The sequence below is a fragment of the Limulus polyphemus genome, unplaced genomic scaffold (genome assembly GCF_000517525.1).
Source record: "Limulus polyphemus unplaced genomic scaffold, Limulus_polyphemus-2.1.2 Scaffold635, whole genome shotgun sequence".
Taxonomy (NCBI): Eukaryota; Metazoa; Arthropoda; class Merostomata; order Xiphosura; family Limulidae; genus Limulus; species Limulus polyphemus.
The window spans coordinates 430561-453722 of NW_013666245.1; the positions used below are offsets into that span (position 1 = coordinate 430561).

General features: G+C 31.8%; 1 protein-coding gene across 7 annotated transcripts in view; it reads left to right on the forward strand.

The window, feature by feature from the left end:
• Positions 1-23162, forward strand: part of LOC106459600 (protein CLP1 homolog) — a 107609-nt gene that overhangs the window by 74518 nt on the left and 9929 nt on the right. For 5 of the 7 annotated variants that reach the window (XR_002610602.1, XM_022386121.1, XM_022386120.1 and 2 more), the window contains 4 exons: positions 1222-1360; positions 3234-3281; positions 17500-17593; positions 22013-22153. Coding sequence is in view for 4 of the 7 variants with exons in the window: in XM_022386121.1 (XP_022241829.1) it covers positions 1222-1360; positions 3234-3281; positions 17500-17593; positions 22013-22124 (393 nt within the window). In the remaining 3 variants the exon portion in view is untranslated. Of the gene's footprint in view, positions 1-1221; positions 1361-3233; positions 3282-17499; positions 17594-22012; positions 22154-22397; positions 22489-23162 lie in introns of all 7 variants that reach the window. The other 2 variants (XR_002610601.1, XR_002610600.1) reach the window with 1 other exon arrangement.

The window sequence follows — 23162 nt, forward strand, 5'->3', positions numbered from 1 at the left end:
TAAGGGTGCATCTTATACACTGGTGCGTCTTATATTCTGAAAAATACGGTAGATCAGCCATCCTAAGTCATAAAAGAAAAGCCATGGTGTTAGATTAACATAGAATTTTTAACCTATCAGCAGAATATATTTATTTATTTATCATTACTTTTCCAAATTTTAATATAATTCAGATGATATTCCTTAAACTAATTTGTCATCTCTACATCTAAGGCTGTAATTCATACTTTATTACTTACTTACTTTTTGTGTGTGTGTAGCAACATTTATCACACAATCTTAAAATGAAAGATATTTATTTAAGTATTAAATGGAACATACGAATTAGGTACATAATTTTAATACATAATAGTCTTGAAATAAATTATAATAATTTTATTTAAAAATCACTTTCATCTGAGACAGGTTACAAATAGAATGAAAATGTATCATTTGTTGTCAGAAAATAGTTGTTTTGTTAGTATAAACAGTGCAAAATGACTTAGATTACTACCTCTTACATCTTATGATGAGAACAGAAATTTGTAAGTACAGTCTGAAATTATGTGATATAATTAAATGAATGATATTGTTGATATAATTTAAGCTCTACCAGTAAAGAGTTCATGGGTCTAATTTACATGAAATTGTTACCATTCTTCGACTATTAAATGAGATAAAAAATTAAGTGTGTTCTAAAATCAACAAATTAAATTTCACTTTATCTGAGAAATCTGAAATTTATTCACAAATTTACTGTTCCATTGCCCTCTTAAAAATGTATATAGATAAATGTGTATTAAACTGAGTGACAATGTATAGTGTTATAGTATTATACAGAGCTTATGAAATTGCAGATTAATGATATTTTTTTTCAAGTCAGATAGCTAAACTTTATTCTTATCTGTTTCATTAACAATTTTACTTACACATTACAGTGTATGTAAAATAACAAAACATGGTATGGGCACAACCTTATATCACCCTCCAATCTTAAACCAAACAAATTCTAGCATATTATGTATGGGTTCAAATATCCATGATTTTGTTTTAATTTCCTTAGAGGTTTTTAAAATAAGTTAGATTTTATGTTTGTTTGCTATCAACAGTATAGAAATTGGGTTTGTCGGTTTTTTGAATGTACATTTATAGAAGTTAGTTATATATTATACTTGAATGTTTTAAGTTATTATGGTGTTTTTTAATGAAAATATGAAACATGAATAGGCCTTTCTATAACAGACAGTAGAAAGAAGTAAATCAGTGAGAGCCAAAACCAGAGACTCTCGAGTTCAAGAATACTTTTATGGTCTTCGTACCCCACTTTTTCCACATGTGTTTGATGTAAAGTTTTCAGATATCAAAATATACAGGGTTGAAAGTAAGTTTCCTTTATTTTTATATTTTCTTAACTTTTTTCAAATCTATACATGCTGTTTTATTGTCAAATAATATCAGCAGCAGTTGATATCTAGGTTTTGCCTTTAGCTACAATGTATCATGTAATATTTTTAACATTATCGATAAATCTTTTCCTTTTTTTTCATGTTAAAATGTAACAGATCTTTTGGTAGTCTTTTCTAGTGAAATGCAACTATAAATGTGCACATGTTTTTGGTGCTTTTTATTTTTTTGCTATTAACCATATTGAAAGCTTTCCAGTTTTTTGACAGTAAAATGCAGTAAAAATGTAAAACTGTTTGAATGGAAATGTAAAATCCTGCCAGCTAAATAATAATGATGACCTGACATTTTGATTATCACTGGCACTCCTTGTCATGAACTTTGTTTAATTTTTTGAGGCCCTAAATACAAGTTAAAAGTTTCTAGATAATATACTTAAACTATTATTAAGTCAGTTTGAACTATACGTATAACAAAAAGTCTAATTAGTTTGTAGATGAACTAAAAGAGTGCCCAGTTTGTTTATTTCTATTCCCATTCATTTGTCATTACATATTGGTGTTTGGTTGACACAGGACACTAATTTATCATTAGGTACTTCTTTCATTTTTTTAGATATATATTAGGTATACCAATTTTGTCTTGATACTATCATTTAAAGATGTTTTTACAAACAATTCCATGATACTGCTACAAGATCTGTTTTGGAAGCTAACCTAGTTGTGGAACACATTGAAAATATGTATTTAACTTTCTTTTCAAATCCAATAAAATACTGGCAAAAATACATTGATAACAGTTTTTGTTTAGTTGATAAAAACTACACTTACAAAAATGCTCAAAATGACTACATTAAATTTGCAGTAGATATCTTACTTTCTTTATAGAAAGGAATAAGTGTGTTACAAGTGCACTTCATAAATCAATACTTACCAATAGCTATTTACATTTTACTTTGCATCATCCTAAGTCACATACATGGGTATCTGCATTAAATCACAGAATCAATATCAAAAGATAAAGAACTAAGTTTCATTCAAGGTATTCTGAAACAAAATGGTTATTCCTAAACCTTCCAGAAACATGCCATTTTTACCAAAAACACAAAAAAGGTCATGAAATTTCAAAAACTTGGATTATGCTTCCTTATATTCAGGATTTGGGTGAAACGTTATGTAGAATTTTTATTTTTGTGAATATCAGTACTTTTTAAGCCTTGTTCTTTATTTCGGTGTGTTTTTGGTGCCCTTTAAGAATAAGAAATGTCCTTAGAAAAACTGGGTGCTGCTTATTAAGTTGGTTGTAATGATTGTAATATTAAATACAGAGGAGAAAGTAGATGACAGTTAAAGGTTAGAATGGGGAAATAAAGCATGCTACAAAACAAATTTAAAAATTATAGTAGTCTGCTGTAGTTGAATATGTTTCTTTAACAGATTATAATCAGTATCTCATCTATTACAACAATGTAATAAAATATTTAGTACAGTTTTGTATTAATTGTATTGTGTATTTTATTGTTTCACATTCAAAATTATTTTTTATTATGATATAAAGCTTTATCTATGAGAAAAATATTTAATGCTAAAAAGAGTTTTGGTTGTAACAAGCAGACTTCCCAGTAATGTTCACATTTTTTAAAATTATTTATGTATTAGTTGATTTGCATTATTATGAATTTTTTGCATTTATTATATAATTAAATCCTAACTTCTAAAAGAACTCTTTAACAGTGTTATAAGTAACATCTTTAGGATAAAGCTTTTTTTAAACAGATTATGCAGAACAATCATGGACTAATAGTAATTTTATGCTAGTAATTAACTTAATAGAATATTTTATTATTGCAGATTCTCAAAAAAAAAAACTTTCAGTGAAACTCTTTCCAGTTGAGATAGGTAAGTTTATATGTGTACTTTTAACTATAAATTCTGCTGTTTTATCAGGGCTTTCTTCAGAAAAAAATTCAAAATGGGTCAGTTATTGCTTGTCAGTTCAGTCAAGGAGTGGAACAATATATCAGTATCTACCAATCTGTTGTAACAGTATAGTCAGTATCTACAGTTCATATATCTAGATTATCAGCATATTGATTTTGTGGGGGAAAAACCTAATTTTTTAGAATTTCCATTAGAATGCTTACATTATGTTGTGTTTTCTGTCTTTGTAGATACGTCAATTTTTATAGAAGTGTGTAGTTCTGCCACCTGGATCTTTAATATATATATGAAATGTAATTACATAACATAACATAACTGGAACATCAGGCTTCTCTTCAACATGAAAATACAAAATCAATAAAAAGGAACAAATAAACTTTAACTGTAGGTTGTTTGTTATTTTATGGGGTATTTTATTCTAAGTTATCAAAGTATAATTGCTGTCCTATTCATTAAAAAAGGTTACTTGCTGATCAAGTACCCATTTAGGTGTAAATATTTCTCTGACCTATATTTCTCCTTTCATAAGAAGCATCAGGGTGTATCACAATACAAATTTTCAGTATATCTTGATACAAATCATAAGAGAAATGAATCACTGATATACAGCCCTACAGTTCACTTTGTTTATTATATATATTGTTGCAATAAACATGTAACATATGACATCACAGTATATTTATATATAATTAGATTTAATTTTGTAGAGAAAGAAAAAGTAAATAAAGAAATGGAAAAATAAAAATGCAGCCACAACACTGGTGCACCAGTTATAGGATGGGTCATTATGTAATGTGTCCTGGTTTTTTGAGGTACTAGCAGAAGTAAGACCCAAATTGTGTTAAGGGTATATCACCTACCCAGTTTAACTTCAATTGCACCGGCTTCATGTGCTTTGAAAAAAAAAGGAGCAGATGTGTGTGCTCAAGCCCACACTGACCTTCATCTTTACCATCTTTTGCACAACTATTAAACAATGAATTTTAAATCTGTAGCTTTTTGGGTTTTTTTTTCACATGCATAGGTCTAAGTAAATAGTTGCAAGCAACTTACACTGGTCATTAGTGCTTAAAGTTACTATTTAATCACACTTTATTATATAAACTAATAGATTTTACTGACTATAATTAGTTTTATTACAATAAACTTTGTAAATAGAATTGCATGTTCATCCTTCGTGACCTATGGGATTTACTAGGTTGGTTATGCTTCATCATTACCTTTTGGCATTATCTCAAATTACCTGATACAACAATGGAAACTTACTCTATTCCATATATATAGATATGTCACAACATATTTGACACTTGTACTTTAATATTCATTGTACCAATCAGAAGGCCCTGTTCAGTTTTTGAAATTGACAACCTTACAAAAGATTATTGTACTCTGTATTATTTCTGGAATATAAATGTATAACTTTTGTGATTATTTATTAAATGCTTTTTGTTTATTTATAGTGTATTACTTCTTTTTACATGTTCAGATTTTGTAAATGATAAATGACTTTCTCGCTGCCAAGCAATTTTATTGTGGATGGGCATGACTACTTTTAATTTTATACATATTAGTAAACTTTAGAGTCAGATGGCACAACCAGCTGCAGCTGTTTAAGGAAAACACTGTTTTATTTTGGTTTAAAGCTCTTTGAGTACAGCCTAATTACCAAGTTTTGACTAGTAGATGAAGTTCTAGGTTTAGTTACAAGCTTAAAAGTAAGGTAGAAACTAGTGAGATAAACTGTTGAACCTACTAAATATATGTTTTAAAGAACAGATGTTTTTATTATGAAAACAATTCTATTGTAAAGACTTGTCTGATGCAGTTATGGGTAACTGTATTGCTGTTATACTTTAGATAATTTAAGTGTATATGTTGAATTAAGTCATTTGAAGAAAGAAAAACATTGCAAGCCAAACATGAGGGTTAAGTCTTCAAATGACATCTTTGGAGTCTGAATGGTAATTTAGGGTTGTTAGTGTACAGCTTTTCTATACTTTTCAGAACAGTTTCAACCCTGTTATCAGATTCACTTTAATGCTAACATTTTGTCCTTGATATTCAAATCATATTAGAAAGCAATAGGCTAGTTAACTGGACTTTATTATAAGCCTCGTGTAACACCAGTTTTCCTACATTATAACTCATATCGTCTTCAGCAAGTTATATGTTAATGTGCATTTAAAGCTTATTAACAGGATTTAAACATCAAGATAGGTAGACCAAATATCATAGAGAAATTTTTACAAAGACTTAAGTTAATACATTTATCCTCAACATTTGACATAGGCCTTAGAAACTATGAACTTAAGTTTCACAATAACAACACAGAAAGGTGTTGAGTGTCAAAAGTAAGTTCAACATAAATCTGGTTATTCCATTTATTAGTCCCAACATTTTTGTACAGGTGGTAAAAACCAGACCTTGATACAAGAGTTGCAGAAAAGTCAAGTAAAAACTTTGAAAAAGCTGTTAATAACATCAATCTTTAATTTAACTCTGTGGTGCTTGGATGAGTGCATTATGCCCCGAGTCAAAATTAGTGAAATTGAATTAAAGAATATAGAGAAAAGTAATTTGTAGTTCGTCTTCCACACATCAGAAGAGTTGAAATTTATTCAATAAAAAGTTTTATTAATTTTTATATATAAAACATTTGAAACAATTGTGAACACAAACATTAGTGTTTGTGAATTTCTTGATGTTTTTATGACCATAATATAGTGCTCATATCCTCCTGAGAGGAAAGTCTAAATAGTTTTGGACAACACACAGCTAATTTGAATCGTGTAGCTTCAACACAAATGTAATTTTATTCATTTTAGTCAATTACTGTTTCCCAACTCTAGTTGTCATGGTGTAATGTAATTGCCTAAGTCTCAGCTTCAACAAACTATAAGATAGTGATGTTACATATTGAAAATTTTAAATAATCCAAAGCTGAGTTAAATATTTTAAATTTTAATAGTTGAATTGTACCCTGTATTTAGTGTCTAGAAATATGCCGATATTTTATTTAATTTATGCTATTTGCCAACAAGATTGATTCACACCCTTTTTGTTTTTGACACAAATACGTTTTACTATATATACAACAGTACAATTTACGATAGCAACTATTATGATTAATTACTACAAACAAAGTTTCATAAACAGAAATTTCACTAACTTACAAATAACATAAAAATCTTCTTCCTAGTTCAGAGTTTTCTTGATATCCAGCGAGTTAACTTGAAGTCGATGTACGTACAATTGCTGAGAAGCTAGCTAGTTTTGTCAGACACTGAATTGTTGGACCACTGAAGTAAGATAATTATTTCATAAAACCACTAATGTCTGTTGAGAATCCAGTAATATTTTGGAAAGATACTAATATCTGATGATAATTCACTGATGTTTGAAATTTATAACTGTTCGTGGTCAAATGTCGTATATTTTCCGGTTGATTAGGGTTAGCAAAATCAGGATTTATAGCATACAGAGCTATGACAGGTTCCTAGCAGACTTATATGCTCTCTTCTTTGGCCTTGGTCTTTTTATATGTGTGGGAAATGTTTTTCTCAAAAGTTTGGACAACAATACTGAACTATATTTAAATGTTTATGGAAGTGGATATATTGTCAATTCTTGCGTTCACGAATATTATACAACCTTGGAGGATTGGTGGGAGTTTCACCATACATAACTAACATGGTAAGCTAGGCACGTTTGTACATATAAACTTAATCCCAACAAATGTTGTCATTAAAATAAATATATAACAATTCGTTGCACACAATACATATCTGACACTATAAGTTACGTATATTTTTAAATACAAATTTAATCTAAACAACGTTCATGATAAAAATAAGTACATAATAATAAATTCGTTACAATGATCTAAACAGTTAATGAAAGCTCTTTTTCATGTTCTTTTTAACTGTATAAGCCATAATTACTTTCAGTTCATCAGAAGTGCATGTAGAAATTGGAAAAAAAAGTGATAAAGCTTAACTTGGAGAAAAATTGCTTAAAGAAAAGATATTTGTGAACAATTTCTTCCACAATTACAGTTTTGATTATTTTTATTAAAGCTTGAGAAAAGCTTACTTTATCATTTTGTACTTTATTTGAATTATAATATTGTAATACAATAAGACTAAAAATGTTTTTGATTGAGCAAGATGAAGTAGGCTTAGTTATATCATATCACTCAACCATATCAAATTTCCTTTTGCTGACAAGAATGCTTTTTGTTAGGCCATATTTACATTAGGCTTTATCAGCATAACTAACTGCTTGAATGGAAAAAAGAAAGTCACAGAAGAGAAATACAAAATATGTATATATAAATAAAAAATTAATTTAAATCTTATTCCATATACTAAATGAAGCAATTTACAAAATTAACAATTTTATTAAAGAATCTGGCTTGTTTATAATGTTAGTATGGTAAAAAATAGTTATTTTTATTTTATTTCAGTGTTTATTGTTTTTAAAATAAAAAAAGGATAATATTTACAGTTTGCTAAAATAAAAATTTAAAAGTAATATTTGCTAATGTAAGAAGACATAAAAATCAGTTACTGAAATCTGCAAAGAAAGTATTTTTGTTTCAAAAAAAAATACCTTTCTAAATTTCCGAAGCTGCAAGTTCATACAAGTATCACATATAAAAATAAATTACAGCACATCTGATATTGACATTTTGTAAATTATCACAGTATTTATAAATGGAAAAAAAGATTTTCCAATACGATATCCTACCTCTTCTCATAAAAAGCTTTCTTGACTTATACTCTATCAGCACAAATTTGTGTTTGCCCCTAGCCTTGATACTCCCATTTATTTCTACATGCTAACATGCAAATAACAATGCAGCAACCCTCCACCAATATGAGTGTGACACTATCCCTAATGAAAATAGCTCCCTATCTAATCTTGCATGTTTTAATCACTTTTTGATTGGCAGTCTTATTGAATAGACATATTTTCGCTCATGGTTTTTTTCACTTATCCACAATTTTTTTTCTTTTTAATTTTTCTACTTTCGTTACATTGCTCTTTACCATTTTCATTCAGTTTGTGGAGAGTTATGAATTATTTTATTTATCTCCTCTATCAAGTTCGAGAGTTATGTACTTGCAGTTTCAAGTGGTCACAACTACAACTTCTGTCACTGCTGCAGAAGAATTACCAACCACATCTAATGGGTCAGTACCGCGCTTCTTGGCCAATGAAGTGACAGCTCTGGTATGTCAAGAGTTGGTCAATTTCATGCAATAAAGAGATTGCACTGATGATTCCCCTATCATGGTTTTCAGTGGTTGGATCAGGACAATACTACTGTGGGTGTTCCTCTTCCTCCTCCATGTCTGGATGTCACCTTTTACAAAGGCTTCTTTTTCCAGTTGGGGGGGCATATCTCGACACTCAGGAGGTTTCAAGGTGATGGTATCTTTCCAAGTTCTCACTCCATATCAATCTTGGAACTTCTTGCTAATTATTGGGCTTTCCTTCATTTTCTGCGGGCTGCTAGGGGCCAGTTGGTGATGGATCACTCTAACATTTCTATGATAGTCTTGTACATCACTGGACAAGGAGCACTTGGTTGACAGACCTCTGTTTTTCCACACTGGACTTTGTATGTTGGTCCCACTGTCATTTAATCACTTTGTTGGTATGTCATAATCCAGTGTCTAGAATCTGGTTATGGATCAGTAATTCTGTCCTGACAAGATTCTCCCTGTGGTGTGGTCTTTGGATCTACCCATTTTTCATGTTTTGTGTGCTCTGGTTTGTATCCTAGATTTGAATGTTTTTGCCACTCTTCTCTGTACACCAGTTCCACGATTTTGGTCACCTGTTCCTCATCATCCTTTCTTTTTCAGTCATTTTTCTATATGTTTTGGTTTTCTTCAATTGCTGTATACTCTAACTACATAAAAATAATTTTATTTTGCTTTTCTACTCAAGTTTTTCATCTTGCTTTTCATACCTAACAAATTATTTCTATTTAGAGTAATAAAAGATGTATAGGTTTAAGATAGTATTATGGGTATTGGAAAGTAATGTTTTTTTCTTTACACAGTAAAAAAATCTTTTTAAAGGTATTTATTTTTCAATCAGTTACATAATCCCCATTATTATTAATGGCAATGTGTCATCTTTCAATACATCATTGATAGATGGCAGCTTCCTTTGAGACAAATAATTCTGTGAGAACAGTTTTGATGCCATCAATATTTCTGAAGGTTTTATTGCTGAGAAAGTGCTGCATAGATCTGAATAAATGGTAATCTGAAGAGGCAATGTTAGGAGAGTATGGAGTGTGAGGCAGGACTTCCCAGTCCAAATCTCTCACCATGTTCTGAGTCATTTTTGCAGAATGTGGTCTCACATTGTCATGTTGCAGAATGAACTCTTTTCTTTTGATCAGTGCTGGACGTTTTTAATTGAGAGCATGGTGCAAACAGGGTCCAATTGTTGACAATAAAACCTGCAGTTATAGTCTGACTTGATATAAATAACTCAAAGTGAATTATACCGTCTCTGTCCCACCAAATGGACAACAAGACTCTCTGCTGGTGTAAACCTGGTTTGGCTGTTGAAATTGGGTTCAGGCCAGGGCTAAGCCATTGATTCTTGTGCTTTGTGTTGACATCAAGAACCCATTTTTCAATTCCTGCAACCATCTGTTGAAGAAATGGTTCTTTCTTATGTATGGTTATCAATGAATTACAGATTGTTATGCGATGGGCTTTGTTGTCATCTGACAGTTTGTATGGAACCCAAATTCCTTGTCTATTAACCTTCCTGATCTTTTTAAGATGTTCTTGAATGCTAGACCAAGAAGAATTAAGTTTTTCTGATAGTTGTTGGTTTGATGAGAGTCTGACTCAACCTCTGACCCAAGTAGGTCATTCTCCAATTCAACTGGTCTCCCTGAATAATGGCAATCTGAGAGATCAAAATTACCTGACCTAAATTTTCTGAACCACCACTGGCATTTGCAAACACTCAAAGCATTGTTATAAACTCCACATGATTTTGGTTGCCTCTGTTGCTTTTATGAAACTCATAGAGCATGCAACATTGAATGTGATTGTCATTAGGAATGTGGTAATTTTTTATTAGAGGAAAATTATTTTTGTTAACAGAAAATTGATGAACAAGAAGAGTTCTTTTGCCTGCTAAATCAAATTCATCTGAAAAGAAACGAAAGCACATAATTAGAAATGTTTGAATTTAAGATAACAAAAACAACATTACTTTCTGGTACTCCTAATATATCTTATAGTGCTTTGAACATCTTTTTTCATTTTGTTGAGTTTCCTCCCAGATAAAGTATTTTGTTTTCTTTTATCATGTTAAGTATAGAACAACAGTAGGTGCCAAATACAGGATGTATTTATGATAGTGCTCAACTTTCCTGCTATTGATTAATTACCAGTGATGCTTCCAGGATCAACCAGGCACATCTTCAAGTTATATAATGTAATCTAGTGTGGTAGAACATACTCAGCATTTTTCGTGCTTCACATTCAGAAAAACTAATGGCATTCTTATTGTTGTAGCTTTTCTGTTTGATAAAGGATATTGTAGAATTGTCAAGCTTTTTCATGGTATAGGCTTAAGACTATTATATTACGAGGCTAGCCCAAAGAGTATTTGTGCAGTGATTGATCCCTTGAAAACTGACCTCAGAGCCTGGCCATTTTGCATGCATGAAGTGCAATGATGGACAGATATGCAGCGCTCATGGCTACAACTTTAAATTTTTGAATAGTAAAATGCTATATTATAATTAAATGCAGTGTTTGCACTACAAATCATTGATACATCTATATAAATATAATAGTACTATCTGTTGTATGTCCACGTAACTACTTCGCAGGGTGTGGATGGATCTTCATCAAAATTGATATGAAGGTTCGTTAGGTCCATGCGGAGTATTTATACAAATTGTAAATTGAGCATTTTGTGGTTTTTATGGGCGTTTTTACCACTACTTCACCCCCTGTAGATGGATCCTCACCAAATTTGGTGTGAAGATTCATTGGGTCGTTGGGGATACATACAGATTTTCAGTTTTGCATTTTGTTGTTTTTATGGGCGTTTTCGCATTTTTTACTACTACTTCACTCCCTGTTGATGGATCTTCACCAAATTTGGTGTGAAGGTTTGTTGGATCTATGTGGAGATACATGTGAACTTGTGGTTTCACATTTTGTGTTATGCAGTTTTATGGGCATTTTTTTACAATTACATGTAACTTTTCATGTCCTAAGATAATTTTTCATTAATCATGAATTTATAGAACTTCTGTCCAGGGGAGTTTGAATCCATCTTCCTTTCATGCTTTTAAAGCAGCTAATTTCTTGTATTTTTTATTTACCATCTTTTCAATGTTAGCTTCTAGTTCCATCCGTAAATTGTTCTGATTTTAATCCAGAGAAGAACTTTGATCACATGTTGGCCTTATTTTGAGAACCTGAAGTAGATGTTGAACAGATGATATCGTTTATGGACTTTTTGTTTTTGTACTCCAGATGCACATTCACTCTGCAACATTCCATTATCACATGCAGTTCTTGTACATGATGATAGAAGTAGTCTGAGAGAAGGAATTGCATCTGGCTTTAATTTTGGTTTGCTTTTGCAACCAAATAGTTCAGCTTTTAAGTTTCTTTCAAAATCATTACTACTAAAGTAGTCCAAACACGCATGTTTATTCTTATTGAGTGGATCAAATTTGATTGCCCTTTTGCTTCTATCAGTCCAAATTTTTAATAACTGTTCGTCTTTCATGGGAAATCTGTGAAACTCGTTACTTTTTTTATCACAACTAGAACAAATGGCCAAAACACACCTACAACCATCTGTCATAATGATATCTTTTTGATAAGAAAGGCAAATGAAAACTGAACCAGAAAGAATAACACATTTCACAATTCATCTCAGATATTTCAACAGGGATGTACAGCAAGAGAGACAGTATGTGAACAGGAAATGACATAACATGCTGTGACCTACAGGTTGCATAATGGGCACTAAGACTATACCTGCGACTGATCTCAATATCAGCTACCAATACCAACCTGATCTAAAAATTCCCTGAAGTTTTTCTGATCTGATTTTTAAGATCAGATTGGTTAAGTTTGTTTATTTTTGAAAATACATAATACATTCAGGTGCCTTCATGATGGTGAAAGCATAATGTACCTTGAAATTAGGACAATCATGGAGAAGGAAAAAGAAATATTGATGACTGCCAGTTCAGATCATGTCCTAATATATATTAACTACTTCTTAACTTTTTTTACAAAGATAGGTGTATTTTGAACATAGGATATTTTATTGTAAATAAAACTAGCATCAATTTTGTCTAATATACACTTATTTTGTAATGCAATGAAAATGTGTCCTTTTTGTAGTCTGATAAGTGTATGATTTATTTGAAAATGAGTTTTGAAGCTTGGCACATGCCACCAGTATATATACATTAGGGATGTCAGAATATGCAGAACACACAAATGCAGATTGTCAAAATCCAATCCCAGTATTGACCGATCTTGAGCGCATCAGCACCAAACCGATCTACCAATCCAATATTTCACTCAGGTTGCAGGCTTAATTAAGAGCAAGCCTCATAATGTAATAATAACCTTGATATTGGGTCATGTAATTTGACAGTATGGACAAATATTTTATTTCATGTTATATGTGTTAACATATTTGCTTGCTACATTTGTTATTTGTTACTCCAACACATTTATAGCCAGCATGTTTTCTTGCCACTTGAAATTGAATATTCCACTTCAGTAAAATTTTGTTGTTGATGAATTACAATAGTAGATTTTTCTCTCCAACTTCGACTTGTTGTTTCTTGCTTTGATGAACATAATAAATTTTGTATCTGCTGTTATATCACTTCATTTCCTTTTTTTTGTAAGTTTGAATGTATTGCTCATTTGATATTTAATTTGAGACCTATACTGATAAGTAGTTTTTACAGTTGAATTTATTAATTACTTAGCCCTCAGCAACTTCAATATTAAAATAGCCTTTAGATGTAATCCATACAAAAATATAATGAGAAGAGTTCCTCATTATAATATGTACCAAAAGAAATCTAGGAATGTCACCCCCCATTTACAGTCTGAGGCTGAGCCCTCATAAAAAAAAAAAAGAGTAGACTACAGGATGGAGTTCCCACAAATGCTCAGTGATTCTAGAAAAAGCTGTTTATTTCATAACTTTGAAAGTTTTTATTTTCTAACCTTTTGTATTTTTCTTCTTATTTTTATCTTAAATTGAGCTTAAAAATTCTACCTAGAAGATAAGCCGCATGCATGCATTTAAAGGGTTCAATGCTCTTGATCATCTTGTTCCTTTCTGTATATAAACTTTAGTGCTCTGTACTCCAGAACACATTTTCCTCCACATCCACTTAAGTTTTTTATTAAAATATTTGACCAGATTATTCATTACACATTAGATATTGGAACTGGTGGTCACTTGTTCATTCAAGAGAGCCCCCCCCCCCTTATTGGCACAGCGGTATGTCTGCGGACTTACAACGCTAGAAACCTGGTTTCGATACCTGTGGTGGACAGAGCACAAATAGCCCATTGTGTAGTTTTGTGCTTAATTTAAAAAACAAACAATCATTCAAGAGTAATCTAAACATCTGGTTCAGTAAAACATAAGTAAATAATGTTTTGAAATCAGTCAAAAGGAGTACCTACCTTTGAATACATGTACCTCAAAGGAACTTCCATAAAAATTCTGTCTGTGTTTGGTTGTATCAAAGATGTTAAGGCTTTATGGTTGACAGCATCAGTAGGTGACTGCCATGAAAGAGATACCACAAACCTTTTCTTATTCTACTGAGGATATTTCCTCAAACAGTACTGTTGTGTCCTTTACAAAACATTTGAATCTCTCTTGCCAAATAAACACTGAATGCCTTTATTAAAGATTGAAATTCATTTCTCTGCACTACTTTCTTTTTACCACTCAGTTTTCAGTTTTATATAAATATTTGGTTCATTCTTCTGCTTCTACAAATCCCTCCTTAGTTTTCATTTTCCTATTTCTTTTTTTCATGGAAACAAGCACCATTGATATGTTACTCTTTCAAACCTTTTCCATCCTGTTCCATATCATTTGTCCAAATCCACTCCTTCACACTGCTAACAGATTGAAATCAAATAATTTGAATTTTATGGATAATATCAGAATATCAAGAAACTATATATAATTTTGTCATTGAATCAACACAAAAAAGCTATTTACTCTTAATGTTTGTTAGTATACAATATGTATTTGTATTTGTCCTCTTGATATGAGGTCCATATCAATCCTCACTACTGGTGGTCTCCCACCTTTGTTAGGATTGTACATGTTACCATATCATAAGCATTAATAATCATATGCTGATTCACTTAAACATAAATATTGTTTGTTTTACGCCTGCTAATGCCATGCCACATCTACTTTTTAATGCTTTATTAGTGCAATAGTACAGTTAAATCTTAATTTCCCTACAGTATCATTTGGGTTACTTAATATTACTTAAGAATATGATGCAGACCACCTTTCTTCAAATATTTCACAATTTAGTTTTCAATTTAACTAACTAATAAGCAAAATTTCTGTAGAGTTACTTCTCAGCCAATGCAATGTCATAACCTTCAGTACGTTATTACTTCGATAATCATCCAACACTCATTTTCTACTTTACATTAATTTTTATCTAGTTACTAACAATTCATTACTCCCAATATATTGTACCTCACAACTTATGCTAATAATTATCTGAATTTCTGACATTTTTTCAATGTTTACACTTTTCTTACAACTACCATGCACTGATTTTGTCATTGCTTTCAAATTCTTAACAGGTTGTAAGCTTATTCAACCATAAAATTTTACTTTCATGCATTTACAGTACTATTATTCTCATTTACAAGCTTTTTACACTACAAAAACAGTTCACTAACTCCTTACAGAATATATATAGTATGTTTACCTTTAAATTTACTGCTCTCTGCAATTCTTTCCTCTTTACACATTGTGTTGGTTACAGCATTGTTCTTATTGTAATATTACATACATATCATTTGTTCTATGTACAGTTTTTGTTTGGTTATTAAAAACGCAGCCACCAATTGTTCTTCCATCAAACTCCGCACATCACACTTTGTCTAGACATTCAGTAAATTATTCCTTTCACATAAATTCTTGTGATCTTTTTTCATTACTCGGTATAATTACTTTTTCCTTGTGGTTATGTTCTTATAGTGGGTTTTGAATGAGCAGTTTATTTGCTCAAAACTTCATAATATAATAATAATTCCTTGGTTGCACTATTTGGAGAGGTAGTTATATTTATTAACTGGTTAGTGGGGGTCTAGGCTGTGCTTTTCTCTGTAGTTAGAAAGTTACCTTTGTTGTTTCTTATCTTACATTTGAAATATATTTCTTTAAATAGAAAGGGAGATTTAATGTTGTAAGATGAAAGGATAAAATTTCATATTTATTTGAACCTTTTTATCTGGAAGGAGAAAAATTAGAAGCACTAAAAATCCTGTTTAGATTGCGAATAAGTTATACTCACATTTGTTTCTTATTCTTTGAAATAGATAATCAGATCTAGATGTCTGTATCTCCTGTAATTTGGTAGGTACTGTTCTTCTGCGATCTCTTCTATTCTCTAACATACATTGATGTACAGTAGTAGGTGGTCTTAATCACAATGAATTTGATTCTTCTCTTGAGTAGATAATCAAAGTTTTACTGTCACTTGGAAGGAAATAACATATGTAAAGCTATCAGAAATGTTATTTTCCAGTGTGATAATATTAAAGTTGTGGGAACTCGGATGTCGGTTCTTCTGCTTTGCTTGCATATGACTAATAAATAATTAAGATCTATATTACAGAAATACTACCAACTCATTACATATCCAGTATGTTTTCTATAAAAACTCCTTATAACTTCTTGCAATTTGCTTTAGTTGGATAGCTAAATGTAATGCTTTATTTTACTTTAAATGATCATATCTCTACATGAGCTCTTTCACAGATTTAAACTTTACAATATAAAATCATAACATTTTTATTTCAAATACCTACACACTTTAAAAATAATTTTGTTGTATTGAAAATTTCATTATCATAGGCAATTCATGTTCCTCAATTATTAACATTTTGTAAGCTGTTAACTTTGTAAAATTTTACATTAGTATAAGTCAGAATTTAAAAATATGATTCCTTTTGCCAATTGTCAAAATAAAAGGCATTTACTTACACTTCTTAATAGTATACATATGTATATACTGTGTTGTTGTTGGGCTTAGGGTTCTTCTACAGTAGGTTTCTGTGACTTGTTGACAATAAATTCAATGATAAATGAACAAGTTAAACATATGTACAACAAATTATTTACACTATAAAGATTATAGGTGTATCATAAACACTATATATAGTTCACTTCTTCTTATCTAAAGTCCACTTAGACCTATTCAGTTACTTTAGAATTTCAGTTGACATGCTGAACTATCTTCTCTATTACTATCACACTAGTATTCTGTGTGTGATTCACTTACAGTTGTTGAATGAGGTACCATAATAGTTTGGTCCTCTTTCTTCTAAATATCCTCTGTTCCTTTTGTCAAAGTGCACTCTATCACTTCTATGATAATTAATTTCACGCCGAACTTTTCCTTGTCCGTAACTTTACTTTCTTCTGCTATTGTCTTTCTGCTGTTTTCACTTGTCTCACACTATTTATATGTTTATCACTTAATCATCTGCCTTCCTTCTAGAAATCTCTGTATTCTTGATGTTAATGTATTGCACGTGATGTTTGATAGTCTCAACATCAGTGACTTATAAACACAACTTCCTACAATTATCTGCTTTTAACCCTTATTATAACAAAAACTAAACAATAATAAAATATTCATTCACAAAAGTAAATTAATCAATAATATCTAAACAAAACAGTCATTTATATCATGACAAATTAATGTTATTCTCAATTACCAGTTTTTACTCTTCAAAGACAGCTCATTAACTCTACAAAGTAGGTATATATATATATATAGATATAATGCTTATTCTTTTTTGTAAACCTCTCTTCATTTCTTTACACTGTAGTAATACTAATTTTCTTTTTATTTCAGGGCCAAGTCTATTACACCATGTGCTTGCAGTTACTTTTTCAAATAATGTAGAAGAACATCCTATGTTGTCTAATGTAGCAGGGTATATTTGTGTGTAAGTGTGAATATTTCAGCAAGTTAATGTTTAGTAAGATTCTATTGTCTTTTCATAGTAGGAAATGAGCTTGAATTTCTTCAGTTTCCAGAATATCATACTTGACAATGCTATAGTAAAATAAAAATTCTTATACGATACCTTACCTCTTTCACATATTGGCTTTTACCAATTTTGTGCTGCCCTGTATATGCACAATTTTTTGCTCATCACTAGCCTTGAGGCTCCCACCTAAACTCGCTTTTCTACGTGTTATTCCTGCACTGTATCATGCAAATGAGTATGTGACATGTTCAATCATCACTTTTCAATTTGGCATTCGTGTGTAACATGTCGTTTTGTTACTCGTTAACTTTTCAGATTTAGGCACTTTAATAGTTGAAATAATTATTGCAGTTTTTTGGCCTTTTATTTCCACATTATTTTTTCATTAGTGTCAGTAAATTCCAGGCATACCTTCGCACTGTATTACCTTTTATCAATTCCTAAACTCTGAAGTCTTTCCTTCAGACTTGGGGAACAGATCCTCTGTCTTTTGTTTGTCCATTGTAGGATTAATTTTTTCCATCTTTATCTTACACTCTCTACTCTTTTTACATTGTTTTTCCTCCATTTACCTTCTTTCCATGGTATTCTCCGGAGGGGTTTTTGGTGGGTATTTATTCACTTCTGTACTGTGGTGTGTTTATTTTTCTTGGCCTTATCACTTCATATTTAGTTGATCTGTTGCTCAAGTTTTTTGTGGTGGGATGCCCTTGTTACCCAAGTGCTTTTGCCTCTTTTTTATTTCATATACCTTAATCTGGGTCTGCATGCCAATGCTCTTCCTTTATCTCACTGGTTTCCCATCTATCCCGTGCTCCTTCTTTACCTCTTTCTGTCTACCATCTTCCTGCTACCTCTCCTCTCCCTATCCTCACTTCCAATTCCTCTGTTTCCATCTGTCGTCTCCCACCCATTAACTTCAGGGCTGTCAGTCTCGGTGGTGACTGTCCTATAGGCTCAGTTTCAGTAGGGCCCATTTATTTCAGTTTGTGGGCCTTTCCCTCTGTTTGGAGCTGATTGTTGAGTACTGAGAGTTCTGTCAACAAGCCTTACCATTGGTTTCTTCCTCTCCTCCTCCATTGTCTCCTCTTCCTGTTACCTTCTTTCCTACAAGGGGTCTCGTTTCTTGTCAATGGCAGTGTTGGATCTAATAGTTAAAGATCCTATTGGATGGATTTTCCATCCATTTTCAGGATTTTATTCCCATCTTTTTTATTTTTTCCTAGGAATCTGTAAATAGGTATCTGGTCACAGTTATTTTGGATCTCGGTTTCTCAACTTCCTTCAATTTATCGTAAGGACTTTTCTCACTTGACGGTGGTCTTTTGCCTCAGGTCTGGGGTGACCAAGGTGAATGTCTCAGATGCTAATTTTCTCAGTTGACTACATCCCAACAAACCTCCTCTAGCCATCCTCTTCTCCTCATTTGGGATTCAGTGCATTTGGGTTTGTTGGTCACTTTGAAGGAGCATCTCACAACTACTCAGTATTTAATTCATTTGGATGTTTTTCCATTTGCATCTCCATAGAGCCCATCCTTCTCCTCTGCATTTGAGGGACAAGGTTCAATTAGTTTTTCAATACCCTATCCTCTCCTTCTCTTCCTGTGTGGCTTCCATGGAATCCCTTATTCCCTTGAGTCATGCTCATTTGCAGCAACTACTATGGATTCTGCATGATCTTTTTGTCTATGCTTGAGATCCTTTGTCCTCTACCATTTTCCTTTCTTGCTCATCAACTACTCTTTGTGGCTTGACAACACCAATATCTCTCTCTCTCATTTGGATCTCCATCTATTTACAGATGCATACTTTACAAGGTGGGGAATGTATCTTGACTCTTCAGAGATCTTGGGTTTGGTGGACCCATGACAAATCATTCCTTTATACCCAATCTCTTAGAACTTTTGGTAATATGTCGAATGTTGTATAATTTTTTTATAATGGTTTATGGCCATCTTGTCATGATCCATACAGCCAACTTGACAGTTGTCTCCTATATCAATTGCCATGGATACTCGGTTTTGCTCTCTCTATTTCAACACTTTTGACCTTTTTTTTCTCTGCCCATTTTTTACATATATGTCTCATTGTTTGCCATATTCTAGGTGCACTGCGTCTTGTTGCAGATCACCTCTCGATGGGCTGACAGAGTGGTCCCTCAATGTTCTAGTGTTCATGTAGCTGTGCTTTCTTCTGGGAACTCCTCTTCTAGTTGCTTTTGTCACTCATCTCGAAACTACACTTCCCTTGTCCCTTGTGCCTCATCCCAAGGACCGGATGAAAAATACCTGATGCTACTTGGTTTTGGACTAGAGTTGACCCACCATGTATGTTTTCCCCATACTACTATTGCCTGGACATCGGGTTACCAGGTGACCTGGAATTGGATGTGTGCAGGACAGCATACATTAACATTTCCTAGGATTGAGGTGAAGATGGTTGGGACCTTCTTTCTTTCTACTGTAGACTGGATGAAAAATACTTGATGCTGTCTGTTTTTGGACTGGAGTTGACCCATCATGTACAGTCTGATGCTCCCTAGCCACGCTACCTCATTTGGCATGTCCATGTTCCATAATCTGATTCTGGACTGTGAATGTTTTTCACCGAACTTAGTGACACATATCTTTATTATGGACAAAGAGTATACCCTGGTACAGAAGAGGAATGGTCTCCAACAGGTGTGCCCCTACATTTTTCCATGGTATCGGATGTCAAATTCCATGAGTTCCCTTTGGGCACTTTCCAAAGGGTCTCATCAAGGTAACTTTTGCACCATTCCCTCCACCATTTCCACATGGGTGCATCTTTTGTTGCTTAATTTTGAAGTGAGGATTGAACAATCAGTATAGAGGGAGTCAGCTGTGCTAGGAGGGTGTGTCACACTCATATTGGTGGAAAGTTGTTGCATGCTACAGCACAGAAATAGCACATGGAAACATGCAAGTTTAGGTGGGAGCCTCAAGGATAGTGGCAAGAGAAAAATTGTGCATACAGAGGGCAGCACAAAATTGGGAAAAGCTAGTATGTAAGTGAAAGTAAGTATTAAGTATCTATCGGAAATACATTTTCAGTGTTGGAAAATTTTCCCATCTGTTAAAAACTTGCAATGAAAACTAATATAAAAAGTAAGAATTATTGATAAGAAGCACTTCAAGAGTGCTAATTTTTATTTGTTTATTTAAATTCATAGATAAACACATTTATGTCACCCAGTATAATACTAGGATTTTAGCTAAGAGAGATCATTTTTATTTTTATGGACTTATTTCATGTACAAATATCCCTTCGTGAGTCTTCAGACTTACAATACAAAAATTCAGGGTTTCATTCTCTGCAATGGACAAAGTGAAGATAGCTCATTATGTAGCTATGCACTAAGAAGCAACAAATGTGTTTTACAATTTGTGTCTTCTAGGCATTTTTTTGAAAGAACATAGTCACTTCTTTTGCTAACCCTTTTTTTGTTCTCTATTAAATTTTCATAGTAGTAGCTTACAGCCAGCTTATCCTTGATCCTTGTTTATAGAAGCTTTCATTGAAGATGTATTAATACACAATTATTTAAATTTCATGTTAAACCCTTACCACTAGATTAAAGCACAGCTATTGGCTCATAAGTATTCCACCTTGTTTTGATATCTTAGAAGTTTAAGTGCGTATAAAATAAAAAATATATTATTTTGGTGACATGTGAAGTATATTTTCATGACTTGAGTAATTGGTCAGGATATATTTGCATAGTTGGAGAAATAAATGTTTCTTTCACTTTAATTCATATATATAAAAGTTTGTATGATAATTTACTCAGTTTAATGGTGATGTGTGTTGATGATTCTGTCCATATCAAAATTCTTTGTGAACTCAAAGACAACTAATATTGAACTTTTGTACAACTAAAAAAAAAGTGGTGTGCATTTTCATTTTCAAACCCTTAGTTTAATTTACTTTTAATAGTATAATATGGTATACTTCATAAACACAGAAGTTTTTGAAATTTTTTATGTCAAAAACTAATGCAGAAATAAATTAGTTATTTCAAAATTAATCTTTTCCACTGCATATTTTCTGTGTACTGATAAATTAAATTTTAAATATAACACTACACCTTTGTGTCCAATCATTTACATAGTTATATTTTGATATGCTTTAAATTTAGAAAACAAGCTTATGTTTACTTTTTCTTTTGTGTCTTTAATTGAGAAACAGAAAACAAAGATCCATAACCCTGTGATGTCTGTTCATGTAATATTCACCAGTAAGTAAAAACAAGTAGCTAAAGAATCAGTGATCTTCTAGTCTTGTAATATTTTCTACAAGTACTTGATCACTTCTAATTCTAGATATTTTTATTTTCTTTCCTTTGTAATAGGACTGGAGTAAATATGGAAGAAGAGCTGCTGACTGTCCTTTCTCCTCAACCCCAGCCTCTTCCCAATAGTTTATTACTTTTCAGTGATGTCCAATTTATAGACTCAACCTGAAGTGAAATAAAGAATTAGTTTCTTGAAAAGTAAGTTTTAATTGTATTCAACAATGTCTTTTCATGTGTTCACAAGATAAGAATACACAATATGTTCACACAAGTATTTTTACCTGTCATTGTCAATGAGAAATTAAATAGCTGATCTTGCTTGTTAGATTATACGTTGATTTTTTGTTGCTAATAAACTTCTAACATACAGTTGCTAAGACTTCATCTCTATGGACCATAATGAGATCTATACATTATGTTGCCATTTTTTTTCCATAATTAGGCAACCTTTCCATGGACCATTTGATATCAAACTGCTGATCTAAACTATAAGGCACACTACCAAGATCAACTTGAATTTAGTGGCTTAACAGGTATTATGAACATAAATGTGGCAGGATTTACAGTTGCTGATTGACTTTTATGTTCATACAAAGCAATTTATAAGTTTTCCATTTCAGGCATTGATATTTTTATTCATAAACAACTTGAGAAAGAAACAGTGCACTTTCAAAATGCATTCTAGAAAACTATTATTGCAGCTGTAGAATAGCTGAGCAAGTAAGAATGTTGTACGTTGATGAGACAGTTTTGAAGTAAACTGTAATAAATCATCCTACTCATTTTGAGCTGGATCCACAGATCTCAAACTTATATTGGTTGTCAAGTAAGCTTGTTTCTTCAGATTATTAGAAGTATCTGTTATTTTATCTAAAGCAGGCATTGTAAGATTTAGCAAGAAAACAATCACATTTATTTGAAGGTTCTAGAAAAATAATTGAAAGTACTGAAATAATATAATGTATAGAATATGGAATCCACTGATGAACAATTTATAAAGTAAAACATAAGATACACCTTTTAGTAAGTTACTGAACAGTGAAAGATAAGAAGAGTCCCATTACAAATAGTGGAAGCATAAAGATTTAGATTCAAGAAATAAATGGCTAATACTGTGGAAAAGATGGAAATAGGAGAATTAGAGAAAGGAAGAGGAACATTTATTTTATCAAAATAAGTAATGAAGATGCAAAGAAGGAATAAAAAG